The sequence below is a fragment of the Xiphophorus maculatus genome, chromosome 21, assembly GCF_002775205.1.
Source record: "Xiphophorus maculatus strain JP 163 A chromosome 21, X_maculatus-5.0-male, whole genome shotgun sequence".
Taxonomy (NCBI): domain Eukaryota; kingdom Metazoa; phylum Chordata; class Actinopteri; order Cyprinodontiformes; family Poeciliidae; genus Xiphophorus; species Xiphophorus maculatus.
Genome location: NC_036463.1, coordinates 2316225 through 2331944, shown reverse-complemented (window position 1 = coordinate 2331944; position 15720 = coordinate 2316225). Strand labels below are relative to the sequence as shown.

The window sequence follows — 15720 nt, the reverse complement described above, 5'->3', positions numbered from 1 at the left end:
ATGAGCATTACACAAACTGCTGCACTGCAAAAACACAAAAGTATTTTTGATCTAGATTCTATCTTAGTACACTTGATAAAAACTTACAAGTAACTTTCCAGTTTAAGACAATAATACCTTAATATTGATGAAAAAGTTGTAGTTCCACCTATAATAAGGGAAAAATGTCTTGTTATAAGTGAAATAATCTGCCAAAGGATCAAGTATTTTTTTATTAATATTGAGAAGTGATCTACTTAAACCAACCTCATACAGTATATCATTCTGAGAAGTTACTCTGTTATTAGTTATTACATATTTGCACTAGAAACTAGTCAGCCTGTCATAATAACAAATATTACAGGACAAAATATTATACTGTTGTTTTAACACTGTTTTCAAGTAATATTTTAATAATGGCATAATAAATGCAAGTTTGATCTCACAAAGACTATTAAACTTTAATTTTGTAAAGAACTAGAAGATATTTTAAATATCCAAAATAAAACACAATTTTAAAAAAGAAAACTTAATTAAAAACCACACATAATCAGAATCAAAATAGGTAAGCTAAATTTTAATTTATTATTAGATTACTTCAGTATTTTTTCATTATAACGGGTTTAGAAACTAGACAATAATACATAAGTTTCCAAACGGGCCTTGGCCCCCTTTGGCCATCATTTCTGAGCACCACTGTGCAACAGCTCCATTTGTAATGACAATAATTTACTCTCTTTATTAATTAGGTGTCTTCAAAATGAAATAATTTGCTCTGAATTCTATATTGGTTGTCTGTTTTGTTTTCCTTTTCATTTCTCATTTAATGTGCTACTTTGTGTTGGTTTTTGATATAAAATACGTTAAAATTTGATAACATTTTGAACCACTGTATCTCCAAGAAAACCAAGACTACTTGGTGAGATTTAGTGTTTTTGCAGTGTATTGTTGCCGATTTGAAATGCTTTTGCTTTGTTTTGTAGCTCCACTCGGACGGCGACAGAGGAGACGGCAGCGTGCGTTACGTCCTCACCGGCGAGGGCGCCGGGACGCTGTTCAAGATCGACGAGAAGTCCGGCGACATCCACGCCACCAAGAGGCTGGACCGCGAGGAGAAGGCCTACTACATCCTGCACGCCAAGGCCGTCAACCGGCTGACCAATGAGGCGCTGGAGGGCGAGTCCGAGTTCATCATCAAGATCCACGACATCAACGACAACGAGCCGCGCTTCACCAAGGACCCGTACATCGCCCAGGTGGCCGAGATGTCCGACGTCGGTACGTTTCTCAAACCTCCGGGGCCTCGGGTTCGTCTGGCGGGGGATTAGGGCCGGTGTAGATGGGGAAAAAACAGGGAGGAGAAAAATCAAGGACATTCCTGAGTTTGAAAAGTTTAAAAAAATTGCCAGATAAACTCGGAAGTATTTAGATTAACTTCTGAAATTTTGTAGGAAAAACTTGGACATTTCTGAGTTCAAAAGTAAAAAAAAAAATCCAACAGTCAAAACTTCAGTCAAACTCTTCAGTTTTTTTCTAGAAGATTTCTGAGATTAATCTCAAATTTTTATTTTTATTTTTATTTTTTTCGGTATCAAATGTTCAACTTTCCAAATTCAGAAATGTCAAAGTTTGTTCTAGAAAATTTCTGAGACTTAAGGCTTACAATTTTTGAGTTTGACCTCAGAAATGTCCAATTCTATTGTAGAGAATTTTTGGGATTAATCTAGCAAATTTCTATTTTCTCAAACTTATTAATTTTCTTGTTTTTTCAAGAAATAAAAAAAAAATTGGTAGAAATTTACTCCATCATTTTTTTAATCTACAGTGGCCCTAATACATGGTTGAAAGTGTGACACCTCTGGTTTAGATGGTTTCACAGTTTGGTAGATTCGGTTTGATTTGGGACCAAAGTTGAAACATTTGTTCTACTTTCAGCTGCTTTCGAATGATCCAAAACCTTTGAAAAACCTGTTCCCCTCCTCGCCTGTGGGGGCGCTGCACGAAGCAACACAAAAACCTCTGAAGAAGACACTGATCTCAACCTACTTCTTCAGAAAATGTACACAAAAATTAAGTAGGATCAGATTTTAGTGGCGGTAGGATTTCTCTTTAGTCTTTGGCTAAAGACCACAACACCTTTTTTCTCACCAATGCTAGACATGCGTTTATTTTGGTTGCATTTACCCAAAATGCCCTGCTCTGTAGTGCAATTCCTGTAGGAAACCCAGCCCTAACGATGAGCTGTCGTTCGGGATGTGAACCAAAAATGTAAACTCTTGTCCACCTACAAACCTTGAACTCGGTTTGGTTGAAGTGAACTCTGGTGCTGTTTGAATGCGTATGTGAACACCAAGTGGGCCAGATACCGCTCCAAAGCAGGAAGTGAACTACAGAGAAATGACTCATGGTCTTCAGCTATAGACTAAAATCTGATGCTAAAGAAGTTGCAAGAAGTTACATTTCATGTCACTTTCTTCAGTGGTTCTCTGTGCAGCGCCCCCACAGGTGAGGAGGGGAACAGGTTTTTCAAAGACTTGAAATTGTTTGACTCAGCACAGTGTGAAAGAGACCAGCAGCAGCTGAAAATGTAACAAATGTTGCAACTTTGGTCCCAAATGAAACCGAGTCTTGCGGTCGGTATTAGAAATTTTCCTGGAAATGAACTTGAATTTGTGGGAATAAATTAATATATTTTAGCATAGTCTCGACCAAAACAGACAGATCGCATATATGAGTCCTATTCCTTAATATTTCATGATATCCAGCAAGTCTTTTTGTCTCTGCAGAAGCTTTTGGCTGCGACCGACTGGTAAAAACCTAAATTGATCAACATTTACTCAGGTGAAGGTTGAGCTGCATTAACAGGATTATGATTCAGATGTTATAAAACTGCGGATCAGTGGGATTTGATCAATCATCATAATGACGCCAACTCAACAAAGAGAGCACGTCTAATTAAACGAGCGACGAGGAGACCAGACTAAACAGCCGCTGCAGCAGATAATCTTTTAAACACAGTATTGTAGTCTATTAAAGCAGAATTTAATTGAATTTAATTAGCAGCACTGTCGGCTGTGTCACTGCAGAGAAGCGTGGATTTTAATCCTTGCGGCTCCTGAAGCCGCACCATTTGCACCGTCACTCTCCTCCGAATGAAAGTTTAATTCTGGCTCTAAAAGCGGCTCATGAATATAGATAAACAACACAGAAAGGCTCCCAATCGATAGCAGCATGAAAAACATAAGAAGAGTGTCTCGGGGCGACTGCGGTCAGACATGTGACACAGTTGTCACTCGGTTCAGCGACCCCGAGTGAGAGAGGGCCGGCACTTATCTGAGGGCAGCACGGGTGCCCATGGCAACAGGCGAGGTGTGATGTCAGCGCATGGCAGAGCATGTGTTCACGAGTGACTGCGTTGAGACTAAAGTGACACTCACTTTCGCTTTTATTGCTGCAGACAGCGTTGCCACAATGAACACAGGTTGATCAAACCTGGGCTCCTTTTTTTTTTAGAAAGGAGGAGATGGCGCTGTCCAAATAATGACCAATTAATCAGTTAATCGCAGGATAAATTTGTTTCCGTTTGCATGATTTATTGCTTTTCTCTTTCTAACAAAAACTGGATAACAAAAGTCTTCAGTCTGAATCTTACCAAGTGTTTTTGGTTTAGTTTCTGGTGCAAATTTCTTACTACACTTGAAATAAGACAAAACTTAAGTAACTTTTTAACCACAAATAGGAACTTGTTTTAAGTCAGTAATTCCTTAATATTGATGAAAAAGTATAAGTTGCATTGGCAAATCATTTCACTTATAGCAAGATGTTTTTTCCCATTTTATAACTCAAATAATCTGCCAGTGGAACTAGTACTTTTTCATCAATAATAAGGGATTATTGACTTAAAATACACCTATATGTTGCTGAAAGCTTATATATAAGTTAGTTTTGTTTTATTTCAAGTGTACGCTAAACACTAAGCCAAAAATACTTGGCAAGATTTTGTATTTTTGCAGTGTGGTGCTTAAAGAACAGTTTTGTTTACAGAGACGTCATAATTAATTTTATTTGTCATTTTTATTGCTTTGTTTATTTATTTTGGACATTTCTTCCAGTCTCAGTGTTAAATGTTCATTGGGATTGAAAGTTTATTGCTCTTTAGAACCTGTTCTTGCATTATTATGTCATTATTACCATTATACCACTTGAAAATGGTCTCAAAACAACAATATTATTGTTTATCATAATAATTTCTGGGACAAATTAGTATTGTGACAGGCAGAAAAGCACAAAACCTTTAATAAATTCAATGTTCTTGGACTTATTTTATATAAATGACTATATCTGGCACTATCAACTTTTTGGGGGGTTTTAAGTCTTTTTTGGGTTGGAAACTGTCAGACCTGGCAACTCTGCCCGCGGACGATTACAGGCAGAGAAAAAACAGCAGCAGCAGAAGAAGAAAATCCTGTGATGTGATCGCTCCTGACTTAACGATTTAAAGGTGACTGATGTGGATCTGTGACAGAAAAAAGCCTCTTTGAGTCTAATTCCATTGTCAGAGGTATTAGCGATCAGGGTTCGCTGAACTTCCTGGAGAATCTCCCTGAACCGCCGCCGAGCTGCGCCTCAGTCTGGCGGTTCTGGTTTTAACGTCTCCCTTCGCCTCGGCTCACATCAAATTAGCAAACTTCCATCAGGTCGCTCTCTTCTTCTGTTGCACAATTCTGTATTTATAGCACTTTGCCATTAAATATTTCTACTCAATTAATTTCCCTCTGCATGTAATGAGGCAACACTTGGCCCGCAAGGCGCCGTTGGGGAGCTAGCGCTTGGCTAACGGTCTCCCTTTGTTCTTTCTGGAAGAGAAACTGGATCACAAATGTTCACCTGCACAAATACTCACCGCTCCGCTTTAACTTTTCTACAGTTTATCACATTAAACATCCAAAACTGTGTTTGCTAGGGTTCTGCTAGAGATGAAGCAAAAAAGTGTAAGGGATGCGTGATTTATCGGGATTAACATTAGTGCAGGTTAACATTGGTTTCTGTCAATGCTAGCCATTTTTAGCAATGGTATTGGTCGATTTTTTAAACATATGGATATCAACTAATGTTAGCCATTTTTAACTTTGGTACCAACCTTTGTTAGCCATTTGTTAACATTGGTCTTTGTTGATGTTTGTTATTTTTTAACATTGTTATCAACCAGTGTTAGCTGTTCTTTAACATATTTGACTGAGGTTAGCCATTTTAGCATTGGTTTCTGTCAACGTTAGCCATTTTTAACCTTGGTATCACTGACATTAGCCATTTTTTAAATATATTTTTTCTGTCAATGCTAGCCATATTTTAACATATCAGTATCGGCCGACGTTAACCATTTTTTAACATAGATTTTTGTTGATGTTCACCATTTTTTAACATTCTATCAACCGATGTTAGCCATATTTCAACATTAGCCAAGGATAACTGTTTTTAGACATACTGTATCAACTAATCCTAGTAATTTTTTACCATATCAATATTGGCTGATTTTTTGTCATTTTTCAGCATATTGGTAACAACGCTAGATTTTTTTAACATCAGTATCAGCCAATTGTAGTAGTTTTTACATACTGTATTGGCCAATATTAGCTGTTGGCTAATGGTAGCTATTTTTAAAATCTTATCAGGATAGCCCAATTAAAATAATTTTTTAACAAATCTGTATCTGTTTTTTAATATATCGGTATTGGCCGCTATATATTTTTTGCATTGATATCAGTCCATATTTTTTGTCAGTAAATATCAGGCATCAACCGAAGTAAGAATATGATAATCAGATATCGATATTGGCCCAAATTGTCAAATATGAATCTAAATAGTGTGGCCTGCATTTACATTCAACCTCCTTTAATCTGATTCTCTAAAGCAAATTGTATTCAGTAAAATCCAAATAAAATACATTAAAACTCACAGCAGTAATGCAACAAAATGTGAAGAAGCTGAACATTTTTCCAGGCTCTGTATTTGTTTCTCAGACTCTCTGGAACCACGGAAACGTTGATGGGCGTCTTGGGGTTTGCAGGCAGAGATATGTTTACATTAGGGCCAATCGATTAGCCGCGGAGATCAATCATGTGTGGGGATATACGCGGTGTCGTGATAAGGATTGCTTCTGGTAACGTAAAGAGACAGAAACGATCATTCACATTCAGAGGAGGTCCGGACGTCTCATCAGACGGAGCATCGGCCCGACCAATTACCCAGAGGCTCATTCTTCAGCCGCCATGTGAATCATTGTCCTGATGCTGTTTTCTCGCCGCAGGCACCTCGGTGATCCAGGTGACGGCCACGGACGCAGACGACGCCACCTACGGGAACAGCGCCAAGGTGGTGTACAGCATCTTGGAGGGCCAGCCGTACTTCTCCGTGGATCCGGAAACAGGTCAGCGTCGCCTCCAAAGGTCAAACTTTAACGCCTTTCACTTCAGTTTGCTGGTTTTAAAGGATTATTTACAATAAAACTTCACAATAAGACCATAAACACTTTATAAATGATTAATAACTGTTTATTATGCATTTATTAGGGATGAAAAGGAGGGAGAATCTACTGATTCACTCGTTCACCTCTTTTTTCTTAATTTTTACTTTTATTTTCTTTAGTTTCATTTTATGTTTATTTGTTATTTCTTCTGTCCTTCTAATATTTAATGTCCTGGTTTATTTTATTTTTTTAGCTTAGTTTTTGTTCTTTTAGATTTTCCTCCTAAAATCCAGAATTTTTTAAATGTACTTTTGTATTTTTCTTTTTATTTAACTTTTTTTCATATTTTTAATTTTAAAAGATTTATTTTTGAACTATTTTTATAATTTTCTTTTGATTTGCTTCAACTTTTAAGTATAGTTTTTTTACATTATTTATTACTTTTACTTCTTTCTTTTCTTAATTCATAAACTTCTCTTATTTGGATCAAATAACTATGAGAAAACTGATGCTTCAGCAGGCAATGAGCCATTTTGATAATATTTTATTAATTACTTTTGTAAATCAAAGTTTCTTTCATTGGATCCACCTAAACGTTTAGTAAAAGCTGAAAGTGGAATCCTGGTGGAGCAGCTGAGCTCCAGAACCGCTCCACCTACAGACTGGGTGCTGCCTGCAGGGCACCATTGTGAGGAAAACACAAGCAAACAGAAATATTCAGAAGAGAAGCTGAACTAGAACAATCCCTGACAAGAGAACGCAGAGAAACCAGCCTGGTTTTCCCAGAAACCCGCCCGCCTCACCTCCTCTGAAGCCGCCGCCGCCGCCGGGCGGAGCGGGGAGGGGAGGGGAGACGGGATTTGCTGCAAATCAGCCGTCCTAAAGATCTACTTTTAATCATTACTGCGCGCTTTGGAACACATCCCGCTCGCATCTAAACAAAAGAGTCAGGGAGAAAAAAGCCATTTGCAGATTAGTGAGGGGATTAACAGTAATATGGTTTATCCCACATGTGGTATGTAAGCTGACATCCCCTCTTACACAAAGACATGCCTGGACATCGCGTTATAAGCAGGATTTGTTTCCCACTCCTCCTCTTCTTCTCTGAGTATTGTAGTCATTAAGGAATGACAAAGGTAGAAGCAGGAAGTGAAGTCGCCTGACAAAAACGAAAGAAATCCTCCACTTTCTCCCTCTTCATTTTAAATCATTTTCTGCTCAAACTGAAGCTGAACCTCTGATGGTTTCGCTTCATTCAAGGTGAAATTGATTTATTTAACGTAATTTAGAGTTGCTATCAGTCGATGTTAGCCATTTTTGAACATACTGATATTGGCCAATGTTGGTTATGTTTAACATATTAATATCAGGTGATTTTGGAAATGATCGATGCTAGCCATTTTTTAGCCACTGCAATTGGTCGATGTTAGTCATTTAACATATCTATCGACTGATCTTAGCCATTTCTAAACGTTGGAATTGGTCGATGTTAGCCATCCTTTACTGTTGGAATTGGTCGATGTTAGCCATTCTTTACTGTTGGAATTGGTCGATGTTAGCCATTCTTTACTGTTGGAATTGGTCGATGTTAGCCATTCTTTACTGTTGGAATTGGTCGATGTTAGCTGATGTTAGTTTTCTTTAATCATATCGGCACAGGCCGATTTTAGTCACTTTTAACACAGCTGTTCTAGTTGATGTTATCCGTCGTTTAAGATATTTGTGTTGACCCTTGTAAGTTTTTTTCAATATATGTGTGTAGGTTGATGTTAGCTGTTTTTAGCATTGGTATCATACTGGTGTCTGCCCCCTGATAAAATGCTTGTTTTCCATTGTTTTCCATTGAAAACCAAAGAAAAGTTGATTCAAAACATCCATCTCTTCCCTCGTCGCTTTAAATCCTATTCTTCTCTTCCTCGAGCCTCAATCCCTGAAAGTTTTGCTTTATTCAAGGAGAAATTTATTAATTTTGCATCGTTCTGAGTTTGAACTCCCACCAGCTTCTTTGCTTCAAATGAAAGCGTTTAGCAGCAGCCTGGATTTAGGGCCTGATGGGAGCCTGAGCACACCTTTTCAGCGTGCTGCCAATTACCACCTCGCTCTGTCCCGACGCCAAACCGAAGGTGTTTCAAGGAGCAGGCGACTCCTCGGCGCTGTAATGCTGCAAACATCAACAGAGAGGAGACGATAAACGATCCTGGAAACTTACAGATGTTGCTTCAACTCTTAGAAAATTAAAGATTGTGCTTTTTAGCTTAAAAAACATCCAGTGATTAAATTATTTGTTTTCAAATAATTTAAAAAGAAGGAGAAATGTTATTGTGAACTGAAGTAAAAAGTGCTTAATGTTTGATACTTTATATTTTAGGCTGTTTTCTGTTTCTAGTTGTGAGTAAACCATTCATCTTCACTTGTTGTGCAAATGCAGCCGAAATTCTGTTCAGTAGTCATGAAAAACAAACAAAATAGGAAAAGAAACTTGTATAGTTTCAGTTACAACAATGTTTAATTTCCCTCTGGGATCAATTCAGAGTTTCTTTTAATTGAACTGAATAATTTTTTTGTGCTTATCCATGATCAATAAAGACGATCAAATCAGTGCAAGTCTGATTAAGCTGAACCAGGTGTGAATAATCATCTGTGTTAATAAACTGAATCTTTAGCTGTCTTACTAAATTACATCTGGGTTGTAATGAATAAACTGAACTGAATTTAACTTTATTCTTTTTTCATTGAGTAAATTATATTTTATTTGCTTTGATTGACTTGGATTGTAAATGACTCCGTCTGATACTGAAACAAACTGGGCTGAATTGGACTGTTTGTAATCTGATCATGTTGCATTGAGTCACTTTGAGATTATTTTGAAATGTTTTGGTGTGAATGAAACTGGACGAGACTTCAATTCCAATTGGATAATTTGCAATTGGTTCAATTCCATTGGTCTTCTTAGACAAATAGCTAATTGTACTAATTTTATATACTAAATTGTACAATATTTTTATAGGCCTAATTGAAATTTGCAGCATTAATAGGGATATATGTAATTCTGACACAATATCCTGACATTGTGTCCTACTGGTAGTATTTCTTGCATGTCCTTCAGTAACATATATCATGCATAACCAGGGGTTATTTGTATATTTCTACAAATTTTCATAGGGAAATTAAATGGGAGAAATTTTCATGGTCCAGTCCAACCAAAAGTCAGGTGCAAGAGCAGTCAGTGACCACATCAACAAATAAACAAGTGGAGACTCTTAGTTTGCCTTCACAGCAGCCATGTTTAGTCCACTTTAGTCCAACTCCATGTCTGGTTTGTTTGGGTCGGTGTGAATGTGTAATCAAACTCTGAAAACGCAAACTCTGGTTTGAATGCATGTGTGAAAGCCAAGAGGACTGGAAACCACTTCAAAAGAAGAAAGCAGGCTATAGCACATTGCATTCTGGGTAAATACAACCAAAACAAACGAGTTAGCCTAGCGCTAGTGAGAGAAATGACTCATGGACGTTTACCAAATATAATAGAGAAATCCTACAATTGCAAAAATTTGACGCCACTCCTTTTTTGTTTCCATTTTATGAAGAAGGAAGTTGAGTTAATGTCTTATTCTGTGGTTTTTGGTGCAGCGCCACCACAGGTGAGGAGGGGAACAGCTTCTTCAAAGGCTGTAGATCTTTTGACTCAGTGCATTTTTAAATAGCTAAAAATTTAATAAAATGTTGCAATCAGTGCTGGGAGAAAATCTTGTTTAAAATATTTGATATTTTTAAAAAGTGGCTTCTGTGAGTTGTACTACAAAGTATTAGGGCCATGCTACAAAAAGTTTTGTTTAACTACAAGATGCTGTAGATTCCTCATTTTAATTAAAATTTTTTTTGTCATGTAGGGGTTTTCATAAAATAATACTCCATTCTAATATTACAGCTTAAACATTATTATTGAATTATTTCATATTTATTGTTGTACAACTGTACTCTGGTAAAATTGTGACTTTATTGCCAAAATAAAAGAAAAAATCTTGGTCTTGCCCTAAAACTTTGTCATAGAGTTAATAGAAGCTGTGAAACAAGATGGCCGCCCTGGGCATGCTAAGATGAATTACAGAAAAGGAGTACGTTGGTAAAAAAACAAACTGATTTTCTGAAAATTAAGTCTTCGAAAAGCAAAAATTAGCAATTTTGGTTCCCAATTTATTTGAGTTTGTAAAACAGTTTTTGCTTCCAGTGGGTTTGTTTTTTATAATTTGGGAGATTAATCTGGATTTAATCCCACTGTTTTGTTGCTTTTTTCGTCCCCAGGTCTGATCAAGACGGCGCTGCCCGGCATGGACCGGGAGATGAAGCAGGACTACCAGGTAGTGATCCAGGCCAAAGACATGGCGGGCCAGATGGGCGGGCTCTCAGGAACCACCACGGTCAGCATCACCCTGTCGGACGTGAACGACAACCCGCCGCGTTTCTCCAAGAGTGAGCACAGGCCTTCTGGACACACACACCCACACGCACGCACACACACACGCACGCACGCACACACACACACACACACACACGCAGAGTGACCAGTCAACAGCAGGAGTCGGTGCCAGGCTGGCAGCCCCCATCTGGTGTCAGTTTCAGAATGAATTTGGATTATTGCAGGGAGCTCTGGGTTGTGTGCGACTACGACGCAGCTCTTAAAGGCACAGAATAATTAAATATAGAGCCATATGACGGAGCGAAGGGTCCCGCAAAGTGCATCAGATCAGGCCTGTAATCCCTATTAAACGGAGAGAGAGCATTCCCTGGGTTTTATCTCCACTCCTCTTCCTCGCTCTTTGTCTCTCTCCGACTATTAAGTCGTTGCTTCAGCTTTTTACTCCATAAAACCGCTGTTCTCACTTTAGAGCGCCAACCGGCCTCGGTGCGTTCCTCTTCCAGCCATCAATCCACATGCAGACCGACTCGCCTTTCTCCTCTCACTCCCGTCTCTTCTGTGCATCTGTCCACATCGGATGGACAGATTACCGTCCTCCTAGATCCCTCCAGCCTCGCTCTGTTTGGTGTGGCAGGACAACAGGGCTGCAGGGATCCTGACAAAGCCTCCAGTTAGCGTTGGCGGGTCTCACCGGGGGCCCCAGGGCTGACAGAATGATGGAGAACAGTGGAGGTTCGTGGGACAATTTTAGGAGTGAGTTAGTGAGGAGGAGAAGAAGAAGAAGAAGAATTCCTCTCCTGGTGTCTGGGTGTTGCATTCCTCCGTTCATAAAACAGTCCATCCATCCACCCATCCATCCATCCCTCCCCTCGTCCATCCACCCACCCATCCATCCATCCATCTGTTTTTTGCTGCAGTCTGACCTCTGCCCACTAAATCCTTTATGACCTTTTCTATAAATAGCTTAGAAACTGACAAAACAGGGATTGAGGGGATCTGTAACTCTGAGCCTGGAAACGTATTGAATTTCCACGTTCACGCGCGGCGAGCCCGGTGGCAGACGCTGTCATCTCCATGGCGATAGAACGAGGGAGGATGGAGAGACAGGCAGACAACAAAAAAATAAATAAACGATATAGAGAGAGAGAGCAGAAAGAGGAAGAGAGATTGTAACGGGACACCCAAAGGAGGAAGAGTGTCAGGGAGCGATATCATTGTTGTCTGCCGGAGTGATGCCTCTTCTTCTGCTCCTGATGCTAAATACCTGTTAGCCTCGGGGAAACCTTCGCACAGAGCTTCCCCCTTTCAGTGAATGTGTTTGGAGTGAAGTGTCACACAGACCTGCCGACTCAGGCGTTGCCAAAACACTGTCAGCATGTTTTATTAGTGAGTGTGTGCTGTTTGTCTCCGCGGGCTGCACGCGCGTACATCACAGCCGATTCGTTTAAGCATACTGGATGCAGCCATCAATCCGTCGCCTCGCCCTGAACCAGGAAATCATTTGGCGCATAAAAAAAGAAAAACCAAAAACAAGGGGCAATTAATTTATGTTGAGCAAATTGGCCTTGGATTTATGCTGCGCGGGGCTTGTAGCGAGTCGGTTTGGAAGCGAAAGATGTTTTACATCTAACGGCGATAAATCTATTCACACGCTCCTGATTCGCTTCGACCTGAACTCTGTGACTCACCCACTTACCAAAGCTGCTGCTTTTCACATTAACAAGGTCAGAAAAGACATTTTCTCTCTTAGTAGCTCCTTCTGGGAGGAGCTTTACCTTTTTTTTTAACCTGTTTTTATTTTTTAAAAATCAACATTTGAAAAGATTTGACCTCGGTTGTCATGACCACACACCTCTGATTGTTTTCTCTTCATATTTGCTAAAAATGTTAAATGTCACATTTTACATGTTTTTGTACTTCATTTGGGTCTCTACTGCTTCTAAAAACAACCCAACACTGCAAAAACACAAAATCATACCAAGAATTTTTGTTTAATTTCTAGTGGAAATATCTTATCATGCTTGAAATAAGGCAAAACTAACTTACAGGTAACTTTTCAGCAACATAAATAAGCTTGTTTAAAAAAAATACTAGTCCCACTGGCAGATTATTAACTTGTAGCAAGACATTTCCCTTTATTATAAGCAGAATAATCTTCCAGTGGAACTGTAATTTTACCTTAATAAGACAAAACTAGCTGACAAGCAACTTTTCAAGAAGATGTAGGAGTTTGTTTTAAGTCAATAAATTCATAATATTGATGGAAAAGTACCAATTCCACTATAGATCATTTCACTTAAAACATGGGAAAAGTTCCTCCTAGTAAAATATTCTTTCAGTGAAACTAGTTCTTTCATTTTTATCAATATTAAACAGTTATTTATGTAAACAAGCTTATTTATCATGTTAAAGTTACACATAAGTTAGTTTTTTTGTATACTTAGTAAGATTTTGTGCTTTTGCAGTAAAGTTTTTTTTTTTTAAAAAGTCACCCAGACATTTTTTAGGCAACAAGTTGATGTTTTTTGTATCTGGAAAATGATCCCTTTATAAAACCTCCGGAATGTCCCAGACACCAGCCGTTACCTAGCAACCCCGGAGAAGCCCAGCCCGTTACCTAGCAATGATAAAGTAACAAGAGGTCCTAAAGCAGACCATTCTGAAAGCAGCTCAAAACAGGCAGAACTGACCAGACTAAGATCTCATAAAGTAAGAATGATTTTGTACATAAAATGTGACAAACATGTTTTGTATCGACCATAGATTTATCCTAACCTTTTCAAGGAAACATAAACATTTAATTTCCCTATTGGATCAATAAAGTATTTTCAAATATCAGGTCACTTGTAACAATCAGAAACCTCTCTCCTCGCAGGCCTGTATGAGTTCAGGGTGCCTGAGTCCAACGAGTTGGGCTCCACGGTGGGAGTCATCCACGCCATAGACGCCGACATCGGCGAGAACGCCGAGATGGACTACAGGATCATCGGGAGCGACGGGCCGGGCGTGTTCGACGTCTTCGCCAACAGGAGCACGCAGGAAGGCGTCATCGTGATCAAAAAGGTCAGCAGCTCTACACCTTCTGTCAAATTACAAACACAAACTGTACTGGATTTTACTGGGATGACAGACCAACGCAAAGTAGTGAAAAGAATTACGGAAAAATTTGAAAAGAGTTTCAGAGGCTCTTATTAAATTCTGGGAGTTGTACAACAGCATGGAGATACGAGGACACAAGAATTTCTGTTTAATTACGATATATGATACGACTTAATTATTATATAAAGAGAATAAACACACAATTTAAAAAAAAAGTCATTTTAGTGAGAGAAAAGCTTCTAGAGTTACCAAGATGTGATAAAAATATATTGGAAATATAATCAAAGTCCAAGTAAATAGAAGCTGTAAAACACGATTGTGAAACAAGATGGCCGCCGTAGGCGTGGTGACATCACTGAACTATGAAAACTCAAAGAGAGCAATGATGAAAAAAAAGACAGATTTCACAAATATTCTGCAAAAAACTAACATTTTATTTAAAAATAAAATACTTCTTCTGTTGGCAAATTATTTCACTTATTCCAAGACATTTTTATCTTTTTCTCATGTTTTCAGTGCCATAATCTGCCAGTGGAACAATTTTTATTAACCAGTATTAGGGAATTATTGACCTAAAACCAGCTTATATCAAATTTACTGATATTACTATTTGAAACTAGAGAAAAAATACTTTTGTATTTTGTATTTTTGCAGTTTTGTTCTGCTGGCAGATCATTTAATTTATAACAAGATATTTTTCCCATATTTTAAGTGAAATAATCTACACTGTATCTAGTAATTTTTCATCAATATTAAGGAATTATTGAATTCTTGATTTGCACCGGAAACTAGACGAAAAATACTTAAGATAAGATACTTACTTATTGGAAAGAATCTGAATTAAATCCATTTAGGTTTTCCATATGTGACAAAAAGTAAAATAATCTCTAAATTTGCATCGCTGTGCATTACCCCTCATTTCTCGCTGTTTCAGTTTGATGTGTTCTGCAGATATGACGGCATTTAGCCTAAAGAGACTCTCATCTCCAGCAGCTGAAAGCGTTTCCCCCTCAGTCTTGTCTGTAAGGCTGACTTCAGTCTAATTGATGAAAGCGTTTATTCCTCCTCAGAGGCCGTCTGCAGACAGAAACAAGATTAAAACACAGAAACCACCATCATCAACTGCATGTTTCTCTGAAAAGACTCATTTAATGTAGATTTTTATTAACACTCAGAGCTCATCAAAGCAAGACGTGGCTCAGGAGCCTCTAATTGAGCAAATAAGTTCCCATTTTCCAGCCACACAGGCTGCATAACAACTCCAGAGCACATGAACATCCTGTGTACTCCAGGCAGAGAGGATTGTTGCTGCTGTTACAAACTGCGTAGACTCTGTGTAAATCTGTGTTTTTTCTCCTAAAAGAACGACAAACACAGATAGGATATTAAACTCTTGATCTTGGAGATTTTCAGTGCTTGTTTACACTGTGAGCAGCTTCTGGTGGGGGTCTATTACTGCAGCAAACACACACCTCTGCAGCTTGGCGCGTGTTTACGGAGGAGCTGCGCTCAGTCAGAGGTTATGTTGTTTTAATGCCTACTTTATTAAGTAGTTTCTACACATCAGCGGGGTGCAGTTTAACTGTGACCCGCAGCGCTTTCTTGCATCACTCTGGAATATTTACATTAAAATAGGATTAGGTTTTAGTTGGTGCGTTGCATGAAGAACAGGCTGGCTGCTTCAAAGTAAAAGCTTTTCCATTTGGGCTTTTATGTGAAGAATTGTTGTTGGTCTTTATTAAAGGTAGGGCTGCACGCT

At 38.6% G+C, this 15720-nt stretch overlaps 1 protein-coding gene across 1 annotated transcript in view; it reads left to right on the top strand.

Moving 5' to 3' along the window:
- Nucleotides 1-15720, top strand: part of LOC102225365 (cadherin-6-like) — a 95020-nt gene that overhangs the window by 52682 nt on the left and 26618 nt on the right. Inside the window, 4 exon segments of the mRNA XM_005803635.3 lie at nt 963-1257; nt 6287-6406; nt 10748-10915; nt 13738-13925. Of these exon segments, the coding sequence (XP_005803692.3) occupies nt 963-1257; nt 6287-6406; nt 10748-10915; nt 13738-13925 (771 nt within the window).